This window comes from Cynocephalus volans, chromosome 2 (assembly GCF_027409185.1).
Source record: "Cynocephalus volans isolate mCynVol1 chromosome 2, mCynVol1.pri, whole genome shotgun sequence".
Lineage (NCBI taxonomy): Eukaryota > Metazoa > Chordata > Mammalia > Dermoptera > Cynocephalidae > Cynocephalus > Cynocephalus volans.
Genome location: NC_084461.1, coordinates 200,497,937 through 200,522,139, shown reverse-complemented (window position 1 = coordinate 200,522,139; position 24,203 = coordinate 200,497,937). Strand labels below are relative to the sequence as shown.

General features: G+C 44.7%; 1 protein-coding gene across 1 annotated transcript in view; it reads right to left on the bottom strand.

Moving 5' to 3' along the window:
* The window catches only part of SEZ6L (seizure related 6 homolog like), a 189,466-nt gene that overhangs the window by 67,935 nt on the left and 97,328 nt on the right, over nt 1-24,203 (bottom strand). Inside the window, exons 2-4 of the mRNA XM_063087741.1 lie at nt 4,071-4,814; nt 3,130-3,263; nt 515-707 (exon numbers count right to left, since the gene is read on the bottom strand). Coding sequence (XP_062943811.1) covers nt 515-707; nt 3,130-3,263; nt 4,071-4,814 — 1,071 coding nt within the window. The remainder of the gene's footprint in view (nt 1-514; nt 708-3,129; nt 3,264-4,070; nt 4,815-24,203) is intronic.

Below are 24,203 nucleotides of genomic sequence, written 5' to 3'. Positions count from 1 at the left end.
GTCATGGACTTGAAGGGCGGAGAGTGGCTTGCTGATTTTCATCGCCTCTAACCGAGCTGCAGTATTGCCTTCAATCAGGAGTGCAGGCAACAGACTGTAACATAGTAGTAGAACCTGCGACTTTGTCTCTACGAGAATTCACAGATACCTTCCTATCCCAATGGATATCTTGACATATTTCTTATGCTCCTCAGTACTCTAAAATTACAGTAATTATCAGAACCATCGGGGGATATTATTATTTAATGTAGTAATGTGGAAGCACATAGATTATTATATCACAAATTAGAACAATATTTTGACAACTGTAATTCAAAATGACTGACTTCTTTTTAAAAATTGTATATAGCGTATCTTGTTTTGTGCTTTTAGAAACATTACTCTGAGAAGGGGTAAGTTTTACCAAACTACCAGAGGGGGGTCCTTGGCACAAAAAGTTTGAGAATGGTGGGCTCCAAAAAGAAGCTGAAGAAAGAAACTGAGACACCCCCATCCAGCCTTGGCCTGGCCCTACCCTGGTAGTGCAGCTGGAAGGTCCCAAGGCCATCATCCTGGAAGGTCCGGAAGTAGACGGAGATGGTGTTGGTGGGGCTTCGAATTACCTGCCCCTCCACCAGGAGTGTCTGGTTGGCCAGGACTGTCAGGGTGGGGCCGTCCACCCCACGGATGGAGAGCAGCTCCCCATCGGACAGGTTCACGCTCTTCACCTGGGGGCCGGCAGGGGCAGACAGAGAGAAACTCAGTCATTTTGGAGACAGGGTCCTCCCAGGCTGAGCGTACCAATGCAGCACCCCCAGCCAGCCCAGGTATCACTAACACATCACACTCACACAGCCACTAGTCAATGGGACGGATGGGCCCCAAGCCCATTCATAGGAGCTCGGAGAACATCTAGGTCTCTCTCATTTCCTCAAGACCAAGGAGACAGAATGAAAGCAAGCTGCAGGACAGTGCTGTTGCAAGGAACCTGTAGTCTGTGAGGTCCCTGTAGCTGTGTCCTATGAGAGAGGCCCGTCACAGAGGCGTCTGGATGCTGGTGGCTGAGATACATTCTCCTGGAGCTGGCAGGTGGAGGCAGGGGTTTGATCAGGTTGTACCTGAGGTCCAGTCTCCAGAGAGAATGTAAACTCCATGGAAGTAGGGATTTTTCCTTGCTATTCAGTGTCCCCAGTGCCCAGAATAGTGCCTGGCATGTAGTAGGTGCTCAATAAATTCAATAAATGATTGAATACATTTTTTCCTCTTCTGCATGAATTGGCAAGTCAGGGGGTGGGGGCTTCATTTCTAGGGCACTCTCAGGCCTACTCTCTTATCCTTCTAAATGGTGGCTGCAACTCAGAGCCATCCGCCCCTTCCTCGAAGAACTGAGCAAGTGATTTGCCATTTCCACTTTCAAGGCTGGGAGGACAAAGTAGGGAGATACTTTAATTGTACACAGGGAGACTGAACAAATGGAGCATGTGTGTGTGTGTTTGAGGGGGGGTACTTTCCTCAGTTCCCAGTGCCCTTCATCATGCAGGCCATATGTCTTACTCTCTTTTCTTTCTGATGAACTCCTACTCATTTGCCAATGCCCCACTAAAACTGCCCTCATCTGTGAGACCTTCCGTGACTGCCAAGGAGCTTGCCCGTCCCTCCACTGTGATTCCACAACTTACCCTATAAACACCTGCTAGAGTTCTTATTGAGTGTCATCCAACGTGTTTCTGTCTTAATCTGTGAACTCTTTTAGGGCAGACACTGCGTCAGTTCAGCCTTCTACACCACCATATCACTCTGCTTTGCTTCGTACATGGTAAGTGCTCAATGAATGAATTCTACTGTGCCTGACAAAGAGCTCCATACAGTCTGAGATGGATCTCTTCATGGTATAGAGGGAAGGGTTCATTAAGCACCAAAATCAGAAACACCGCAACTTTCCTTCAGTTTATTTGAACTCCACAAGCATTTATTAAGCACCTGCAATGTGCCACAGGCTATGCTTAGCTCTGGGGACTACAAAGACCTCAGATTCTGCTGCATGGCTTACCATTTACACTTTTGCAAAAGTAAAAAAAAAAAAAAACCTTTCTAAAGTAAAGTTTTGGTAAGGTCACGCAACTGACATAGATGAAAAACTTTCGATGGCTTTTTATTGCTGATTAGAAAAACAACATAGCTAGGCTGGCTGGTTAGTTCAGTTGGTTAGAATGTGGTGCTGATAACACCAAGGTCCAGGGTTCAATCCCTGTACTGGCCAGCTGCCCCCCCCCCCAAAATTAAATTAAACCCTCCCAGAAAAAGAACATATCTAGATCTCTGACCTTGGCCTAGAAGGATCTGACACCACGTGATAATGGCTTCCTTCACTGGCTTCACATCCCTCCTCTCCTCTGTGAGACAGTGAACTGGATAGCTTACCACTCCCAGACATGTCTCTTTGGTCCATTTTAAAAACACTTCTAAAGATGGGCAGTCAGTTGGGGAAGGCTGGGAACTAGGGTGATTAGCATGCTGAGGATAATTGGTAACGTGTGGAGTGTTCGCTCTCTCACTGCTGGGCTCTGGCTAAATGATCTCTCTCTCTCTCTGCTGGGCTTTGGTCAAGTTCTTTCTGATCTCTGTGCACAGTCATATTTACTCCTCCATGAAACTCTGTAAAGCAGTAACATTGTTTCTATTTTACTGGAAGGGAAACTGAGGCTCAGAGAGGGGAAGTTCCTTGCCCAAGTCAGGCAGCTTTAACTGGAAGAGGTGGGACTTAAAACCTGGTTGTTTGAGCGCTATGCCACCCTGCCTCTCCTTTCTTAGTTTACAGGTGAAAGTTAATCAAGTGAACCAGGTGGGACTTCAAGTGTGTGTGTGTGTGTGTGTGTGTGTGTGTGTGTGTTGATAAGCAGGTATCAAGGGACAGTCCTTCTGGGTATAATGCCTCACAATATATCAGCACATCCCCTCCATGTGTTCCAAGCTATTTCAGCAGGGCAGTGAGTTGGGAACTCCTACTCATTCGCTGAAACCCAGCTAAAATTGCCCTGGTTAGAGACAGCCAAACTGGTTAGGAAGGTAACAGTAAGCCTGACTCAGGCAGTCCTCCACAGCCTTCCTGCTGGAAGAGGAAGCCACTGAAGGGTACCCTCCTGGGGTTACCTGGAGCTCCACCCCGTAGCCAGTGTAGACTGTCACGTTGTACGTGCATTCCAGGAAGTTGTTGAGGGGCAGCGGTGGGTAGTCGCTGGAGTCAATGTACCCCTCAGGATCGGAGAAGCTCACGCTGCAGAGAGCTGGAGGGAAGCACTTTCATTAGGACACCAGGAACAACTGGGGTGGAACTGGGCCTCTAGGGGGACCTGCATGTTCCTGTCCCCACCCCTCCCAATGCTGTTAATTCTTCTTCAGCTCCAGAATCAACATATAATAAAAATAGCAATAGTTGACATGGAATGGCCACTTGGTATATGCTGGTAGATGACATTCTAACTTGTCCACAGGGTGATCCCATTTATCCTCATAAGGACTGATTTTCATTCACATTTTAGAGACAAGTAAACAAAAGCCCAGAGAAGGGCTGTGTCTGGGCCAAGCTCACACAGCAAGCACCATTCAAACCCAGAGCTCACTCTCTAATGAGTGGTCATATTGCATTTGCCCCAAACCAATGTGTGCTTGGCAGGTGGTGGTCACTCTCCTGTGTTTGAAGATGGGAGAGAAGATAAAAGAAAGACGGGAACACACAAGTGCACTTTATCAGTCAAGAGAAATACATGTAATGGTCAAAGTAAAAGCACTTTGAAAAGGCTACTGCTTTCTAAGCAGGTTAGGCAATTCTCTTTCAAAATGAAAAAGTTTTGAATCCAGCTCATTAGTGGTGTGGCCTTGGGCAGGTTGCTGGGGTCCCGGGGTCTCAGTGGTCTCCTCTTTGAAGTGGAGATCTTAATTCTGAGCCACAGGGCCAAACTCATAGTTAGTGCTCAATAGATGGGAACTGTGGGGGCCTGGGTGTCCCTGGATCCCCTCCACCTCCCTGCCCTGCACACAGTGGGTGCCTCATGGCTGTTGCAGGAGGGCAGGTGGAGTTGGGGGCTGCATACCTGGGGCCTGCTCAGTGGTGATGACCGTGGTGGTGATAATGGTGGACGTGGTGGTCTCCTGGCTCTCTTCTGAGGCTGACCCCGTCAACTCGTTCTCACCTTTGTCCCCCAGGCTCATGGGGCTGGCATCCTCAGGGGCAGCCTCCTGGGCCTGGTCAGGTATGTTGGGCTCCCCGGGGTCCGGCTTCTGGGGCAGCGTGTGGGCCACATATGGCTGCGAGGTGAAGGGGGAGATTTGCAGGGGTGCTGGCGTCGTGGGGACCGCATCTTTCTTCTCGTCCAGCCAGAAGGGCACCTCTGACGATGGCTCAAAGGAGACGACAGGATCCGGGTCCCCTGGTGGGTGGGGCTTCTCCGTGGAGGAGGAGAAGAGACCCGGGCCCGAGGATGCTGGCTGGGACCCTGCCCTCTGGACGGTGGCTGTGGAGGTGGCTGTCGGCTTTAGCTGCTTCCTGGCCAAGTTCACCTGCTTGAGAGAAGGCAGTTGCTTCCTGGGGGAGAAGGGGTGCTTGGTGCCAGCCTCCTCTGGAAGCAGAGGTGACAGGGCTGGGGAGTCGTGATGCACGGAGGGTGCTGTCCCTTCCAACTCTAGCTCGCCTAGCTCTTCCCCCGACTGCATGGGATTCGGAGGGGCTGTTGTCACTCTCTTTTCAGGGCTGTCTTTAGCCAGACTGCTGCTGTCCAGTGCTCCAGAGGGCAGCAGGTGAGGACCAGAAGGGCCAGCATCTCCCTCTGAGTGAGCATCTTGGGAGAGGAGAAAAGACACCAGTTAGCTTGGGGCTGAGGAGGTTCAGGACTTCTACCTTCCGTCAGACTCTGAAAGTGGCCCTCCCACAGGTGGCACCCAAGTCATGCCGGGCTGGCCTCTAAACCATCCCCTTCCCTTTCTCCTCACTCCTCCCTCCCTTCCTTTTTTCCTTCTCTCCCTTTATTGTCTTTGTTCCCCCTTGTGCTCCTTCTTCCTTCCGTCCTTCACCCTCTTATTCCCTCACTCCCCCACTCCCTTTGTTTTCCTGAAGATTTGGAATTGATCATGCCAGGACTGCACTGAGCATTAGGACTACAGAAACCAAGGGCATGAGAGTCTCATGACCCAAGTGTATATGTACTGGGGGAGGGGAAGCAGGGGCAGGACAGTACAAACAATCTTATTTGGTGTGATAATTGCTTAGAAAGAGAGAAGCCTGTGTGATAACAGGACAAAGAGGATGGGCCCTTAACCCAATCTGCAGGGCAGGACTGCCATGTACAGTTGGGCAGGTTGTTCATTGCACAAGGACATCTAGCTAAGAGGATGGTGGGAATGTAAACCAGGCCACACTCTCTTCTCCAAGCTGTGTGCTATGCCTTGGCTCAGGATTATATTGTCTGGGATTGAGGGGGCACACTTTTTAAAAAAATAAAAGTAAAGCTTTTATATATAAAAATGACTTTGTGGGAGACATAAAATGATTTATTTGAGGATTCAGAATCATGAAGCAGATTAAAAACAGAGAGATGTGTGAAGACCCATGGAGACCAGGGTCTGGCTGAAGTGGGTGCACATGAGGACTTGCAAGGGGCAGAACGCACAGGTGGAGGGGGATTAGGGGTAAAGCCAAGGTAGGAAGGTAGGGACCAAGGTCCAGAGGCCCTTTTATACCCTGCTAATCCCTTGTGATTTATTTTTGTGTTGAAAGTAAAAACATCTAGTAATATTGAAGGAGTCTGGTCCAGGCACCTATCTGGCAGTATTGTGCTTGAAATCATTTTTGTTTACTTTTTTTGAGACCCAGTTCTGCCAATTGCTGGTGAATGGCTTCACCTGTCTGAGCCTCAGTTCCCTCAGCTATCAAATGGGGCTATTTCTTAGGGTTGTCATTATTCAGTAATGCATGCAAAGAACTTAGGACAGTGCCTCATCCGTAGTGAGTGCTTAGTAAATGCCAGCTGCTGTCATCTTTTTTTTAACTGTCGTCATTGTAATCACAGTCCTACAGCGGGAAGCTGGAGCAGTCAGAACATCTCCAATGATGATTTTGAGACAGAGAGGAATGACATCATGAGGACAAAGGTCCTTGGACTGGTAGCTGTCCTTGTCGATTTTCTGCAGAAAGACACTCACTCAGCCACAGTCTCCAGGCCCTTCGGTGCTGTCATTTAAATTTATTTCAGTAGTCGTTGGAAAGGCTCATTTACTTTCATGGAGTCAGTGGCAGTGGCTTAATCTATATAGACTGCAACAGTTTGCAACCGGCATCAACAAATGTTCCTGTTGTGTAACATTGATTACCAGCCAGTGCTCATTCCAGGCTGGCGGTGACGTTGGGGCTAGAGCAGGTACCAGGGAGGAGAGGGAGCGTGATTGACAGGAGGGCAGGTCATGGTCATTCAGAGATGAAGCAGGTTTCCTGGTCCAAGTTGGGAAGCACTGAGGCTTCAGAGTTAGACCTGGGTTCAAATCCTGCCTGCTATAGTTACAAGCTGAGTGAACCTGGACAAGTCCATTAACTTTTCTGAGGCTGGGCAGCCTCTTTTGTATAATAGAGATATTCTGTCTACTTCCTAGGTTTAGATCAGACATGAGGCTGCTCAAAAGCTGTGGCTTTTATGTACACCATCGATTTTATCAAATGATTGCTGTGAAACAACTTTGTAGACTGTGGAGTGAGAAGAGGGTGCTGAGGTCAGGACATCCAGCTCCTGAGATCCAGCTGTGGTTCGATGCAAAGGGCTTGGATGCAACCAGGGGTTGGGGGATCTGGGTAGTTATCCTATCCTGGTCACCACTCACTGACGTGACTTTGCATGTGTCTCCTCTTTGTGTTCTCTATGTGTCAGCTAGACTAGATATGATGTAAGGGCCCTTCTAGCTCTTGACATTGTTGGTTTTTGACATGACAAGGTAATTCACAATTATTCTTAGAACCATTTGTTAACCATGATAAATGGGAAGAGTGACTGCCAAATCCCTAGTGGTTGATGAGTTGCGTTGGGTCCTGTGGCCAGCCAGCCCCTTGACAAATATGTCTCCTTGATCACAAGGGGAGGTTGAGAGAGAAGGATGGCAACCATGATTAGAAAAACAAGTTGTGTCACCTGCACACACAAGGTGACAAAAAGCGCATCAATTCTCCTTGCACACAATAATACGATATTTATAACATCTTATTTTTGATTGCTTTCCTGAATGCTGAATAGGTGGCCAGGCATGTGCTAAATGCTTTGCAGTTTACTTCCTTTAATTCTTTCTACCTTATTAGGTAGAAAATATTATTCCTATTTTACAGATGAGCAGACTGGGGCTCTGGGATATTAAATAACTTTTCAAGGTCACATAGCAAAGCTGGGGTTCAAATCTAAGTTTCCCTGACCTCAAAGTCCATTCTACTAGCTCTCTTTAGAAATGTGGGTATTGTGGTCACTTGGCATCCTGCTCCTCAGCTTGAAGCAGGCTCTTCCCCTTTTCCTCCCAAATTCTCATTTTGTTTGTATTTCTGCTGAGTGGGCTGTAATCCCAGCTCCCCACCTCGAATTCAGACTCACCACATCTGAATCTCCAGGGGTGGGTCTTGGGAAGTTGAGGATTGAAAAGCCCCTCCAGTGCTTTTTATTATCAGGGTGATCAGGGAAATTCAGGAATCTGTGACCTTGCCTGACTTTCTGAATATTCCTCTTTAGTTTTGCTTTATAGGTACCCGAGGAGGTTGCAGGTGGCAGGAAACAGGGTGTGAGTTTGCCCAGCAGGTGGTGACTCTTTGACTCTTTCCAAAGCCTGTGACCTCCCCTGGTGATCCCAGCCCTCCAAGACCCAAACACAGCCCATGGAAGCAGAAGCAAATACAAGAGAATGGATTCTGCAATTGGCTTCCTCTTCACAGCCACTGCTCCCACCCTTGGGGTCCCCAGGGTAAAAGGATACTAACCACAGCAGCCATAAAGCACTTAGGACGTAAACGCAGCTAGGTTGAAAGTCAGCCTTTTCCCACTGGAAACATGACTGTCAAGGAAAGTTTTGTATTTACCAGTTCAATTCACCTGCCTGCCTCCAACATGCCCTCCCCCTCAGATCACACACAAGTGGGATCTTGCTGGCTGGCATCAAACATAAGGCCAAGTTCAAGCCAGTTGACTATGTATCTGTGGTCTGCAATGTATGCAGCCTTCAGGCCTTGTTCAGAAGCTGGGATGTTGGCCAGATGAGCGACATGCAAAACCAAGTCCCACTGAGAATTAGTCAGAATTGGATTCCAGGGCCTCAGAAATGCAGCAATTTAATAACGTGCTCTAATAGGCTGGTTTTTCCTGAGACCCCAATACTACTGCGTTAAATTCACTCTTCTCTCTCTGAGCTTCAAAAGTTTCAATCATATTTGTCACATTTGGCTGATTCTTCCTTTGTCATGTACATTCAGTTCCCTACTCATATGTAGTCAATCAATAAATCAATCAATGAAAGTGTTGGGTGCTGACTTTCTCCTCTGGTTGACACTTGGCATGAGACAGTCAACACTCTAAGATATGGCCCCTGCCCTCAAGGAGTCAGGAAGATAGACACACACTGATAACCCAGTACAGAGATCCAACAGAAGAGATGACTCTTTAATTAAATGAATTTAGATGTTGCTCTTCTCTCCAGGGATGAAACTAAGCCACATGAAAGGCAGCTGAGCATTTGTCCTGCCATCCAAGTTGGGGAGGGAACAGCTCTCTCTCTCTCCTTTTTCTCTAACTTTGATGGGAGATAGGAGATCAGATGGGGAAGCAGCCCATTAAAGTGGAAAAAGCACAAGTTCTGAAGCTGAAGGTTTATTTCTTAAATGCCCGGCAGCCGCAGGATGGCTGGAACGGACACAGAATCCCAAGCAATAGCTTGTCGTCCTGCAGGCACAAAGCCATGTGAGTGAAGGAACGGGAGCTGCAGAGTGCTTCTGCCGTCACGTTCAGTGAAAAGAGCAGTCCTATGGTGTGTATGTAAACGACTAGAAACAACCAAGCAAAACAGATTGCCATGTGGAGAGTTGTATTTTGACTTGAAGGAATGGCACCGGGGTGGTGAACCTTATTGCCTCTAGGTGGTGAAATTGTTGATGATGTTTTTTCTCCCTTCTACTTTTTGGCATTTTCCAAAGTGTGCATAACAAGCATCTAATACATTCTTAAGTGAAAAAAATACTTACAAAAATAGCTGTGTTTAAGTGCTGGCTTTAGCACCTAGTGGTTGAGAGGTCTGGGAAAGGCAGAGACATATTTGTAATCACAGAAGCACTTCATTTACTGACTGAGTCATTGAGTCTCTGGAATGCAGTTTCCTCACCAGGGATGGTGATAATTTTTCCCTCATAGGACTATTTACAGTGACTATCTTTAGGAGGCAGGACTGATGGGTGGATCAATGGATATATTTTTGGTAAAAGGGACTACAAAAATGTTAGTCACTATTGTAGCCATCATTATTAATATCCAATTCATTGGTTATTTCTTGTACCTTTGGACTTCACAATGAGGACTTGCTCAGCCTGCCCACGTTGGTTTGTTTGACCCCAACAGGGACAAACCCAAAAGGTAAACATCACATCTTAAAGATCAAAAGTCTCCCACAGATCGTGGTTTCAAACTGCCCAGAGAAGAAACTTGAGGTCCAGAGAGGGGAAATGGCTACCCAGGGTCACACAGCATACCCAGGGTCATACTGCTTCTTGTTACTACAAGAAGCAGTAACAAAAAAAGCCTATTTGAGGATTGAAAAACCATGCCCAAACATGTCAAACAAAACCAAAAACAAAACTGAGAGCACCTGGATTTCCCTGAAGAGTCAGTTAATTCTATGCCTTCTGTATCTGGGCTGGATATTTTTACCTGGGGCAAGGGCCTGTCCTGTGCACTGTAGGGTGTTGAACAGAATCCCTGGCCCCTACCCACTAGATGCCCATAGCAAACCTCCCCCCATCCACCCTCAGTTGTGACAATCAAAAATGATTTCAGATATTGCCAAATGTCCCCTGGGTGACAAAATCACCTCTGGTTCAGGACCACTGGGTTAACCACAGTGACCATTGGCACTGCACTTGGAACTGCGCAAATCTCCCCTTCCACCTCTGGAGCTGATCAGCTTTGTTTTGCTTATATCACTGAATTTTAGCACTGAAGAAGGTCTTAGCATAATCCCTGTTTTATAGATAAGGAACACGGATTGAGTGAGGGCTGAGTTTCCTTGTCCCAGCATATTTGATCATTGCTTCACTCACTTATTCACCTGTCCATTCATTCATTCATTTAGCACTTACTACATACCAGCCTCTGCACCAGGCAGCAGGCGCTGGCACCCAGAGATCTGCCTTGGATAGATTCATGGTGCTGATCCCATCTGGACTTTGAGAAGACTCTCTGGGACAAAGGGCAGAGGTCGGGGTTGGCTCGAGGTCAGTAGAAGTCTCATCTACTGACTCAGTTGCAGCCCTCTATGCCCACACTAGCAATACTGATCTTTAGATGGTGATTTACACTCCACAAAGGGCATTACCACTCGTAATCTCATCCCAACCTCCAAATGGTATTGTGAAGTTGATATTTTGTTCTTCCCATTTTGTAGATGGAAAAAAAAAAAATCAAGGCTCAGAGAAGGAAAGTGACTTGGCCAAGACAGTGGAGCAAATTGGGATAAAGTTAGACACTGTCTGACATTTTTTCCTGTGCTCTTTCCTCTTTCCCATGTCTTCAAATAATTTTTTCTTTTTTTTTTTTGGAGGCTGGCCAATATGGGGATTCTGATCTTAGTGTTATCAGCACCATGCTCTAACCAAGTGAGCTAACCAGCTAGCCCTAAAATAATTATTTTTCCTATAAAATAGTTTATTCAAAAAATGGGAGAATATCTGAAAGATAGGAAATCAAAATATAAGCACCGCCTCTCCCCACCCTGCCCTGTCTACCAATCCTACCTTCAAAAGAATATCAGAATTAATAGGATCTTGCTTAATCTTGAAATAAAATGTATTGACATAAAAATAATAAGGCATTTTTACTTTATAAGGTGTGATAGCACCAAGGAGTGTGGAGTTGTGGGGCAGAAATGTTTGAGACCCTGGACAGTCACTTTCCTTCTCTGGATGTCATTGTTCCCATCTTATCTCTTAGGCTTGTTAGAGAGTAAAATGAAATCATGCCTGTAAAACACAGAACTGTCAAGGCAGCCTGTCAGTCACTGTGAGCACCGTTGGCATTTTCTGTCTGTCTGAACATTCACGAAGTTATTACGTGACATGTATTATTCTGTCACTAAGAAATGTATTTTGAAATATTTCAGTCATTCAAAAAAAGTTAAAGACTAAGGCAACAAATAACCACGCATATACACCTTCATCTTAAGAAACTGAATCCTACCGATACAGTTGAAACCCCTGTTTTTCCTCCATCATCTGAGTCCCCGTCTTCTTCTCACCTTATGCAAGTAACTACTGTCCCGAAGTTGACATTTAGCTTTCTCATTTACTATATGCATTTAAAAACTATTTTATTATTGTTATTTATAATATGCATTCATTTATTACAGATATCAATATCTCAATATCTCTGAATAATATGTGGCATTGTGTGGCATGTTTTAAACTTTATATAAATGCTGCCATACCATATGAATTTTTCTGCAAACTTTTTTTCCCTTTTCTGGCTTTTTTCTTCTTTTTTTTTTTGCTCAGTACTTTGTGGGATCCATCTGATAAGTGTAGTTCTGATGGATTCATTTCTTACTGCTATGTAGTATTACATTGCATCTGTATTCCACTATCAACTTTTTACTTAGAATCTATCATAAATATCTTTTCATGTTAGCACATACCTAGTCACCTCATTCTTTTTCAATGGCTACATTAAAATATAAACATATGCATTATTGAAAAATGGGCAGAAGAGCTAAATAGGCATTTCTTAAAGGAAGACATACGAATGGCCAACAGACACATGAAAAAATGCTCAACATCACTCAGCATTCGGGAAATGCAAATCAAAACCACACTGAGATACCATCTCACCCCAGTTAGGATGGCTAATATCCAAAAGACCCTGAACGATAAATGCTGGCGAGGTTGTGGAGAAAAAGGAACTGTCATACATTGTTGCTGGGAGTGCAAAATGGTGCAGCCTCTACGGAAAATGGTGTGGAGGTTCCTCAAACAATTGCAGATAGATCCACCATATGACCCAGCTATCCCACTGCTGGGAATATACCCAGAGGAATGGAAATCATCAAGTCGAAGGTATACCTGTGCCCCAATGTTCATTGCAGCACTCTTTACAATAGCTAAGAGTTGGAACTAGCCCAAATGTCCATCATCAGATGAGTGGATACGGAAAATGTGGTATATCTACACAATGGAATACTACTCAGCTATAAAAACGAATGAAATACTGCCATTTGCAACAACATGGATGGACCTAGAGAGAATTATATTAAGTGAAACGAGTCAGGCATGGAAAGAGAAATATCACATGTTCTCACTTATTTGTGGGAGCTAAATAAATACACAAATAAACTGCAGGGGAGGAAGGAAGAAGACACAACAATTACAATTCCTTGAAGTTGATATGACAAGCGAACAGAAAGGAGATTGTTGGGAGGGATGGGGAGAGGAGGAGGGAGGGAGGTTTTGGTAATGGGCCACAATGATCAACCACATTGTATATTGACAAAATAAAATAAAAATTAAAAAACAATAAAATATAAACTATGCATTATTGAACCAATCTCCTACTGATCAATATTTACATCGTTCCCATTCCCCACCCCCTCCTCCAAATAATACTGCAATCAATATGTATCTTTGGTGAACATATAATTTCTTCAGGAGAGTATCCTAGAAGTTGCATTTCTCAGCCAAAAAATTTAGATATTTAAATTTTTGATTGACATGGAAAAATTACCTTCCAGAACAATCTGAATGTATTTACCCAGCTGCCAATCTATGTGAGAGTAGTGCTGCCCCCCTTATCAGCACTTCACTTCGCTTTAAACTAGATCATCTGAATTGGAATCTGGGTCGGTTGGATACAGGCCAACTTCTACAAAGTCCTCCAGGTGATTTTGAGGTACCCTTTGGCCTTCTCTAGTTGCCACTTTTACTTGAAGCTGTGCCCATAGTAGGTCCCGACCTTTCACCTGCCTCCCAACTTTTGCTCAAGTTTAGCTAGGGAGCTCATTCTAGGGTGCTTTGTGGGTATGCCTCACATCAGCCAGAGTTTATGCAATAGACCAGGCTGAAGATCTGTGGCAAACGAGGGCTAGGAAAAAAAGTGTAGATTCAATGGCCTGAGAGCAAAAGAAGCTCTACTTAAACACTGATAGATTTCTAGGTAAATGGGCTGCCTGCTCATGTCCCAAAGCAGAGAGACATTTACAGTCATTAACACCCACTAGGATGGTGCAAAGTCTTCACAATACAAAGTATTGTTTGTAGTAGTAAAAATCTGGAAACAACTTACATGCCCATCTATAGGAGATTAGTTAAATGGTTGTAGAAACACACAATGGAATACCTGCAGTGACTTTATGTCATGCCTTTATGCCTTTAAACCCTGCAGGTTTAAAGGCATGAGATAAAGTCACTGGTGAATACCATAAAGAACAGCATGGCAAGAACTTTCAAAATTACAAGTACATCTTTCCTTCCACTCAGAAGTCCATTTCTGGAAATTTACCCTGCAGAGAGAAATTTGCCTGCATGCAAAATGACGTGCACACGAGGTTAAGCAACACAATACTGTTTGTAGTAGCAAAAGATGCAGAGACAAACCAAGTATCCATCAGAAAGGTTAAATCAGTTACGGAACATTCAGGTGAAATGCTGTGCAGCTGTAAGAAGAGAATGATGAAGCTCTCTATGGACTGAAGAGGATAGATGGTCAAGGTTTCTGTGATGTTAAAAAGCAAGGTATAGTGTGTCATCACTCATACGTGGGAGCTAAGAGAGAAAGAAGGAAGGAAAGAGATCATGGTGGTGCATTGTACTTGCAGAGGGAGAGAACAGACCTAGGATTGCCAGGGGTGGAGCAGAAGGGGGAGGGGGATTGGGGAGAGGTTGGGTGGGGGATACGGGGAGTAATTGCATTTGGGGTTGTGGGCATGATGATAGTATTGATCTGATCATCACATCTTGGGCACAGGTGCTGATGGTCAGCTCTGTGCTCCATAAATATGTATAATCAATAATAATAATAATACAAAAAGCAAGGTGCAGAGGATTCTAGAAAAGTTAAACTCATAGAAGTAAAGAGTAGAATGGTGATTACCAGGGGCTTGGGGGCAGATGTTGGTAAAAGGATACAATGTCTGAGTTAGACAGGAGGAATAGATTCAAGAGATCTACGAGGGTACTTCAAAAAGTTCGTGAAAAAATGGAATTAGAAGAAAATATGAATCTTCTATGAACTTTTTGAAGCACCTTGTATCATACACCATGGTGACTATAGTTAGTAACAATGTATCGAATTCTTAAAAATCATGAATAGACAAGATTTTAAGTGTTCTCACCACAAAAAATAAGTATGTGAACTAATTCATATGTTAATTAGATGGATTTAGCCATTCCACGATGTATACATATTTCAAAACCTCATGCTGTATATGTTAAATATATACAATTTTGATTTGTCAATTAAAAATAAATTTAAAAAATGAATACTCTGGACACCAAGTTTCACTTGTGTTCAGCCAAATGTCAACATAGACACAGGAGGTGAGTAGCTCGGAATTGACCTGTAATGACAGTTCTGTGTTTGCAGGGGTGGGGTAGGCAGTGGTGGCGGTGTAGAGTAAAATTTTAGGAATGATATCTCCAGACCATATGAACAAGTGGCTGCTTACTCCTATTAGCAGAAAAGAAACCTTTTTTTTCTTAAAAAAAAAAAAAAGCAAGATGCAAAATGGTGTGCAGAGTGTGTTACCTTCCTTGTAAAAACAGGAATAGAAAGTAAGACTACGTATATTTGCATTTTCTTATATGTGCATAAAGGAACTTTGGAAGGAGACACAGGAAACTAATTATACTGGTTATAGGGGACGTGGGGCATTGGAAATAGGGTAATGGAGAAGAAAGGAGAAAAGGACAATTTTCACTATAGACCTTTTCACATGCATGAGGGCACTTCAAAAAGTCTGTGAAAAAATAGAATTAAAAGATAATACAAATCCTTCCATGAACTTTTTGAAGTACCCTCATACATATATATATATATATATATATATATATATGAATATGTGTGTATATATACATATGTATGTGTATATGAAAGTAGTTCAAAAAGGTCATGGAAAATGGAATTAAAAGATAATATGCATCTCTCCATAAGCTTTTTGAAGAGCCGTCTATAGGGAGACTATCACCTAGTCAAAAACTAGGTAACAAATTTAAACATAATAAAAAGAATAGCAGAGCTATGTGGCAACCCGATTCAGCCTGAATTGGGAATGGTCAAGGCTGGGCAGTGTGTACACCAGCTCTCTTGTGTGTAAAAGGGAGACATTTGAAAAAGGAAATGGGGATTTCCTCAGTAGAGTAGGACTAAGGTGTTTTTTTTTTTTTGATGTTAGAGTTTATTTCATTTTATTTTATTCCCCCCCATCCCCAACTATATCATATCTGTTCACCTGTCTTAACAAGTTCAAGGAATTGTTGTGATTGTTGTGTCTTCCCCCTGCACCCTTTATTTGTTTGTACATTTATTTATTTATTTATTTATTTATTTATTTTTAGCTCCCACAAATAAGTGAGAACATGTGGAATTTCTCTTTTTGTGCCTGACTTGTTTCATTTAATATAATTTTCTCTAAGTTCATCCATGTTGCTGTGAACGGCAGTATTTCATTCGTTTTTATAGCTGAGTAGTATTCCATTGTGTAGATAAACCACATTTTCCGTATCCACTCATCTGATGATGGACATTTGGGCTGGTTCCAACTCTTGGCTATTGTAAAGAGTGCTGCGATGAACATTGGGCAACACGTATACCTTCGACTTGATGATTTCCATTCCTCTGGGTATATTCCCAACAGTGGGATAGCTGGGTCGTATGGTAGATCTATCTGCAATTGTTTAAGGAACCTCCATACCATTTTCCATAGAGGCTGCACCATTTTGCAGTCCCACCAACAATGTATGAGAGTTCTGTTTCCTCCGCAACCTCGCCAGCATTTGTCATTCTCAGTCTTTTGAATTTTAACCATCCTAACTGGATTGAGATGGTATCTCAATGTGGTTTTGATTTGCATTTCCCGAATGCTGAGTGATGTTGAGCATTTTTTCATGTGTCTGTTGGCCATTCGTATATCTTCCTTTGTGGTGGAAGAGAGATTCACTTTTTATCGTGTATCATCTTTTACAGTTTGGCCATTTTGCCATGTGTGTGCTATTTTTGTAGTAATAATATGTAATAATTAATGTCCTTATATTTGTCACCCTGATTTCAGAAGAGGGCAGAGAGCAAACCCCAGGCTTTCTTGGGGTATCCAACTGCTCTCACATTTCTATGAGGAGCAGGAAAATCTGCTTCCCTCCAGCAGGGAACCCCCAAGAATAATACTTCTGCTCCTCCTCTCCATCCCTCCCTCCCTTCCCAAGGAAAAGGAGGGATGATTTGATTGGAGGTATTAGGAAGTCACTGAGATATAGTGGATCCTGTTTCCAGGGCAGAGCTGCTAGACTGAAAAGCTGGCAGGGTCGAACTCTGTCCTCGTTCTCATCGTCATTGTCATCATCCTTCTCCTCCCCCCCTACTCCTCCTCCTCCTCCTCCTCCTTACCTCTCTCTCTCTCTCTCTCTCTTTCTCTCTCTCTCTCCCCCTTTTCTCTCCCTCTACGTCCCCCATCTCTCCAGGCTCCTGCACTTGTGCCTTGGTACACAAATCAAAGTCACTTGAGGAGGACACAGTGCAGGTGTCAAGCTGTGATCTGCAGCCCCAGTAACAAAGCTGATCCTATCTGGCTCTTTGTGCTTATTTTCAGTTGGTTAAAATCAGAGGTGAGAAACAGTGATCTGAGTTATTACCATCTCCACCCCCAAGCTGGCTAACCAGACTCCTGAGTCTCAGGAAAACCTTCTAAGTGGGTCTCACTATGACCGATTATACTTAAGTTAAGCACAGGTAACCTGGGCTTCACCTAGCACAGTAATATCAAATGACCTCTGATGGTTCTCCACCTTTGGCATGATAGATGGGAATCTTCATACATGACGAGGACACCAGGCACTGCCGATTTCCTGCCAGATCTCCAGGATTGATCCCTAGTCAGGACTTAAACCAAATGAGCCCTTGGAAATGACCAGATTTTGCATTTTAAGTTGGGAAAAAAATCACAGGGGGCAGATGATCAGATCATAGGATCTCTTACAATGACAGTAAGAGCAAAACTCCTTCAATGGGCTACAAAGAATTTTGGGTTCTGGCCTCGGACCTCTGTCTCTAAGGTCTTCTATTGCCATTTTTCCCTCTCTCACTACAGTGTGTCCACACACACTTGTTTCCCTGCTCTTTACACGCCAAGTGCATTCTGCACATGCTGCCCCCTCTGCCTGGAATTCTCTTCCTTTGCCTCTTTGTGCAGCTGGCTACATCCAGTCCTTCAGATCTCAGCTCACCCCCAAGGTACCCCTTATCACTTTCTATCCCATTCCCTTCAGAGACCTTATTGTAATCTGAATTAATCTTTGTGATTTGTTTCCTTGCTCACTGTCTGTCTCCACGAGATGGTCCACAGCCATGCAGCACTACCTCTCGCGATCACGCATGTCCCAGTGCAGAATGACCGAGATGTTTGGATGCTGTCTTGTAACCTCAGGACCCCCTTACGCTGTTATCTTGTGTGCTGAGTTGTGGTCTCCCTGTATCCTCTCTTACAGCTAAGTTAAGTTAGTGCTGAGTGAAAAGTAAAAGTATATAAACTGTATTTATTTTGCTCACTGTTATATCCCCCACCACCTACAACAGTGTCTCCCATGCATAAAAAAATCCAATAAATATTTGTTGACTTCATTAGAGAGGAAAGCCAAGTAGAGAGGAGAGGAGGGAGATGAGATGAGATGGGGGAAAAGAAGGGAAGTTAGGGTAGGAGACGTGTCATTCACCTTTGGACATCCTGCAGTGCTTAACACACACCAGACATCCAATGAATATTGCAGGAGAAGAAAAAGGAGGGGTATTTTGGGGGCATTTAGCAAGTTCTTAGAAGCTGAGGAAGTTTCCAGAAATTTTAGCATTCTGAATGTGGTTGTGCAGGGTGGCAGGAAGCAGGGTGCAGGCATGACTTACGCAAGGCCAAGTGCCCGGGACTCATCCTGATGAAAGTTACTGAACCGTGGCTCCAGCCTTCTCATGGATCGGTTCTTCCAACTTTCTCCCTTTCCACCCATTTTTCTACTCAGGACTAAAATGGACAGATTTCTATCCCATGCCCTCCCTCCACCTGGAGAGGGCTTAATCGGCACTGAGATGAGGGACAGGAAAGAAGGAGAGGAGGTTAGGGTCATTGATTGACTACCTGTGATTTGACACCTCCATTGTAAGGCATGGGAAGACCCCAAGACTCCCAGCCTTCCTCTAACTCTAGAGTTGATGAGAGATGGAAAAAAGTGAGACCTCAGAGCAAAGCCCCATCACATTCTCCTGCAGGCAGTTCGCTCTCCATGGGAGGAGAGATGGGGAAATCACCTCAATATCGGATATGCCTAAGCCAGGAGATCATCCAATGATCATCTCTTAGGCTCGGCTCATCACTCTGAAAAAAACCATCTAAGGAGATTATTTGCAGTGGCTCTGTATAGTCACAGACAGAGTTTGGACATGTCCAAGGCAGGCCAGACCCATGGGAAGTCAAGGTCCCAGGGTTCCATTCAATCCAGTTGAACAGGGAGTTGAATGAGCTCAGCTTTTCATTTTTACAATGCACCAAAGAACCTGGGTCCCGCCATGACAGGAGCAAGGAAAGCAAGTTGTATCTTAAAAAGACATTTTTAGATATCCTGTTATTCTCACAGCAATTGTTGTGGAAAGCCTGCTTCTCACCTGGACTTCGCACTGTAACCTCCTGCATCGGCCTCCACACTGGCCTCTACTCTTCCCCCACAGCTCGTTCCATCCATGCAGCCAGAGGCATCTTTTCGAACTTCAGACTCCTTACCTTTCCCTGGAAGGTTCCAGGTTGTCTGTCCCAGTCAGATCCCCATCCTTATTTCTCATTGCCTGCCACGCTGTAACTAAATTCTTTCAGTTCTCCCAAGTTCAATCAATCAATGTCTCTCTCTTTCCCTCCCCTCTAATATCTCTTACGCTTTGCATATGCTGCTATCTCTACTCAGATTTACTCTCCTTCCCTTAACTCTTAACACCACCAAAGACATAAGTCAAAGCATTAATTACACTATCATAATTGCTTGGCTTCTTTCCCATCATTGCCCCTTCTCGGAGGAAGCTTCTCCAGGACAGGGGACATGTCTCCCCTATTCATCACTGTCTCCCCAGAACCTATTGGATGGCCATGGACCTGACACATATTAGGCCCCTAATGAATATCCATTTAATGAATCATGACTACATCTGAGGCTTGAGAACAAGACTTGGTGTTAGACAAAGTTCACCTCTTTAAATGACAGCCTATAGACTTATAGATGGTTTACACTACTAGCTATCATTAAGGTTAATCTTTGGTAAACTTAATCCTAGATACATGCTTTGGTTTACAAGCAGAGAGCATGAAGGTGGCCCATTCACATAAACCACATGGTTAGCTTTAGCATCATGAAGACACACAGAAGCCCAACTGGTGCATTTGCTTGTTGGTCTCTTTATTTTTGTGACACTTATCAACATGCTGTGGTCATATAGACAGAAGCGAGATTTTGGTGCAATGTACATGCCACCCAAAACAGCACATCAAACTGCATATGTGAATTGACATCCCAAGCCCCTCCGGAGTCTGCTGCAGAAACCCAGGGGGCCACAGGAGACTTGCCGCAGGTGTTAAGTGTGCAGGCTTGGACAGGCAAGAAAAGACTCTTTCAGTGTTCCGGCTACAGGAGTAATTATCTGATAATTGTCCTCTGTGAGCTGGCTTCTCCCCCACAAATGGGCCTCCTTTGTGATTCATGTTGGGTTCAGAAAGCCTTGAACATTCTTTTATGTCCAGTTACATCTCATCAGAGCGTCGGCTGGGTGCTGCGTTCATCTTCCCTGTGAATGAGCCCGAATAGCTGTTGGCACCGGAGTGCAATCTTGCCCTTGTGTCTTGAACAATCTGATTAACTGAGGCTGACATCAGTGCCAACTGATTAGCATTTAAACACTCCTCTCCCTTCCCACCTCCATCTCTACCTCCCCCCACCCACCCCCACTCCATTCATATCTCATGGTGCGACTTTGTGGTTTCTTGCCAGCAGCGAGGGGGAGAGGAACACAATGTGATGTATTTGTGTGCAGAGAAATCAGTGAGTCATTGAGGGAGGAAGACAGACATACCAGACAGATCCGAGGGGAAGCCAGGGTGGGAAACCCATCTAGATTCAATTACCTATATACCCACGTAGACAAAAACAATACTTGGGAATGAATCCAGTTTGTGAGTGAGTTTAAAAGACATCATGAGGAATTTAACAACTTTTCCTCACCTGTTTGTTCCGATTCGCAGATTGAATCTGACTCGCAGATTCAGAATAAAGAGCAGATTGGCATTCCAGGATGCTTACAAGGATGTACTCAGAGGTGGAAAAGATCCAGGAAATCAGGACAACTGGGTTCGAGCACTGGTTTTGGCCCCAAATTGCTTTGTGACCTTGAGCAAATTTCATCTCTCAAAGTCTTAGTGTCCTGCTTTGTAAAATTTGGACAGTAATCTTTTCTTGTCCATTCTTAAAGAACGAAAAATTGGGGTAAGGTGAGGGGAGTGATGTGTATCATGGAGTTTTAAGATGTTGAAAGCACTTTTACAAATGCGAGGCTTAGTCTGACTCATTTAAGAGATGGGAGCTATGCTCTCTTCTGACGTAACATGGACAACAGTGGCTTTATTTGCTGGGGACATGCAAAACATTCCTGAGAAGTAACTATTGTTATCTTCATTTTAATGATGAGAAAACCGAGGCTCAGTGAAGGAGCCACAGTTGGTAAGTAGCAAAGGCAGGATTTGAAGCAGGGCTGTTTCATCCCCAAACCTTTGGCCCAGCAAGGAGGGAAGAGGCTGTATGTTTTTCTGTATCTCTCCTGCAGCTGGCCTCTGAATCCTGGCCCAGATGCTTCCAGGGTGAGAACCACCTACTACAAACAAACTAGCACAGGATCTTCTCTGGCTAAAAGGTCCCTAGTGAAGGAGGACACTTGGTGGCCCAAAGGTAGCAGAGAACCAGGTGCTCCAATAGAAAACTGGACTGCAGAAAAAAGTGGGAGAACAGTTTCTACAAAGGCAGGAGCAAAAGGCACCTTGGAGGTGGGGGTGCTGGTCTAGCATCCTCATTTTACAGATGGACAAACTGAGGCTTGTGGTGTGAAGGAGAAAGCCCTGGGTTTGGACAGTCCGGAAGCCTCATTAGCTCACTTTGTGGCCTTTGGTAAGCCCATTCTCATTTCTGGGCCTCAGCTTACCCTCTGTATAATGGAATCATTTCTTCAAATAAAACTTTAAGAAGAGGACAATATATAATTGTGCAGTTAAAGAACTGACTCAGTAGGTCTGGACTGTCCACACTCTGCATATTCCAAAAAAAAAAAAAAAGTTTTGGCCCTTGACCTTGGCTCCGGGGAGGTAACCTCTAAATCCTTGGAATATCCAGCCTGCTAAGAGTGTCTTTGTTTCCCTGGTGGGGTTCTTGGGCTTGATATCATCCTGACACTTCTGGAGGGGCTGGGGAATAAGGTTAGCCATGTGGGTGGTCAGTTATGTCTATGTGACCCACCCCCAATAAAAACCCAGATGCCAAGGGTCAAGTGAGTTTCCCTGGTAGGCAATATTCTGTGGGTGTTGCTACAAAATTGTTGCTGGGAGAAGAAAACACTGCTTGCATGACCCCACAGGCAGAGGAAAACTGGAATCTTGCACCTGGTCTCTCCTGTACCCTGCCCCACGTGCCTCTTCCCTTTGCGGATTTTAGTTTGTGTCCTTTCCTTTTAATAGGAATGGGTGTGATGGCTTTTCTGAGTTCTGTGAGTCCCTCTAGCAAATTATTGAACCTGAGCGTGGTCTTGGGGACCACTGAACCTTAATAATCAGTAAAAAATGAAAGCACATGGATTGAATCAGGACTGGGAGAAGGAGTCTGAAAGCTGCCCCTGCTAAGTTTTCCTCCTACCTGAGTCACTTTTGATGAGAATGATGAGGGTGATAGAGGCTAACTGTGATAAGTGCTTACTACATGCCAGGTCCTATAGCAAGTGCTTTTACATGGATCATTTACTTCTCTCAACACTCCTTGGAGGTAGTTGTCATTATTACTCCCATTTTACAGATGAGAAGACTGAGGCTTTGAGACGTTTAGTCACTTGCCCAAAACAACAAAGGGAGTAGATGGTGGGGTTGGGATTTGAACATAATCTAGAAAGCGCTGGACAGAAAGGTCTCTAACATCCCTTGCACATATGATGTCTTATGGATAACTGATGTTAAGGGACAATTTTTCTTTGGGGGCCATGGGTGAGAATTCTGCGGCTTGGAGGGAGAAATAGTTTCTGCTTATCTCCACTTCTCTCCTGCTCTCTCAGGTGTCTTTGCCCATGCCAGGCCTACACTTGCCAACTTCTAGGTCAACTTCAAGAATAACTTGGGCCCCAGTTGGAGAAGAAAATGTCCTGAGTCTATTCCATCCTATTCCATCCCTTTCCATCCCATTTATCCCATTTCGTCCTGTCCCATCCCATCCCAACTCATTCCATCTCATCCCATTTCATCTCAGTCCATCCAGCCCATAATCGTATATTTACTGAGCACTGCTCTGTGCTAGGAGAATGCAGGGATGCATAACACATTATCTCTACCCTCCTTTACAGTCAGTGTTCTCACTGGGCAGATGAGTCCCGGTGCATGATGGGGAGAGGGCTGGCACCATCTAATGCCAAGCCACAGGCTCCTCCATTCTCTGACTCCTGGGCCTTGATGTCTTCTTCTTGGAGTCCAGCCAGCCTCTGCCCAGAGCCTAACGAGCTCTCACAGCCAACAAGAACAATGCCTCTGATGTGTATGGGGCTGAGGCCAAGGTGGTACACAGAGCCTCCCTTCACTTCCAGGACTGCCCTGCTGAGTGGGCAGGTGCTGGGGGCAGGGCCTGGGGAAGGCACTGGAGGGGGTGGATTTGATGGTCCTCAGAGTGACCATTGTTAGCCCCTACCCGGCAGGGGCTACACAGAGAGCCTCAGTCCCTGGCGCCCACCTGGCCCCCTTCACAGGCACTGTGCCTGCTCATGGTGGCACTGGGCCATCTTCCCTGAGGTGGGGAAAGAATGTCCTTTTATTCAATCAGCAGCCAAGTCTGCCAAGATTGGTTCAGCACACTTGGGGCTTGTGACACAGAGAAAGATAGAGACAGAGAGACAGAGAAGGAAAGATGCCAGTCTCCCTCCCCCATGAACAATAACTGCAGCTTCATTTGCAATATTTCCAATATATTTTTCATGATGACAATAATGGCTGTTGCATTTTACTTTTTGGTGGCTGGCTGGCATGGGGATCCAAACCCTTGATCTTGGTGGGCTTCTACTTTTTGAACCTTATGATATGCTAAGTGTTTTACAAACATTATCTCATTTAATCCTCAGAACTACTCTGAGATGTGGAAACTTTCTCCATTTTGCAGATGGGAAAATAGAGGCTCAGAAAGTCACCAAATAACACACTGGGAGAGATTGGTAGACCTGGGATTCAAACCAGGTAGTTTGTAGTCCCTTAACTACTAGATCTATTCCACTTTAGGTGCAGTTCAAAGCACTCTAAATACATTATTTAATTTTCACAATGGCAATTTATTCATCCATTCACTCACTAATTCATTAATTCATGCATACTCTCATATAGTCATTCAACAAACATTCACTGAGAAACTAGTGGCTGCCAGACACTGCTAGGTAATGTAGAAGGAGGTATAAAACATGTTAGAAACAGTTCCTGGTTCTCAGGGGGAGAGGGGACTA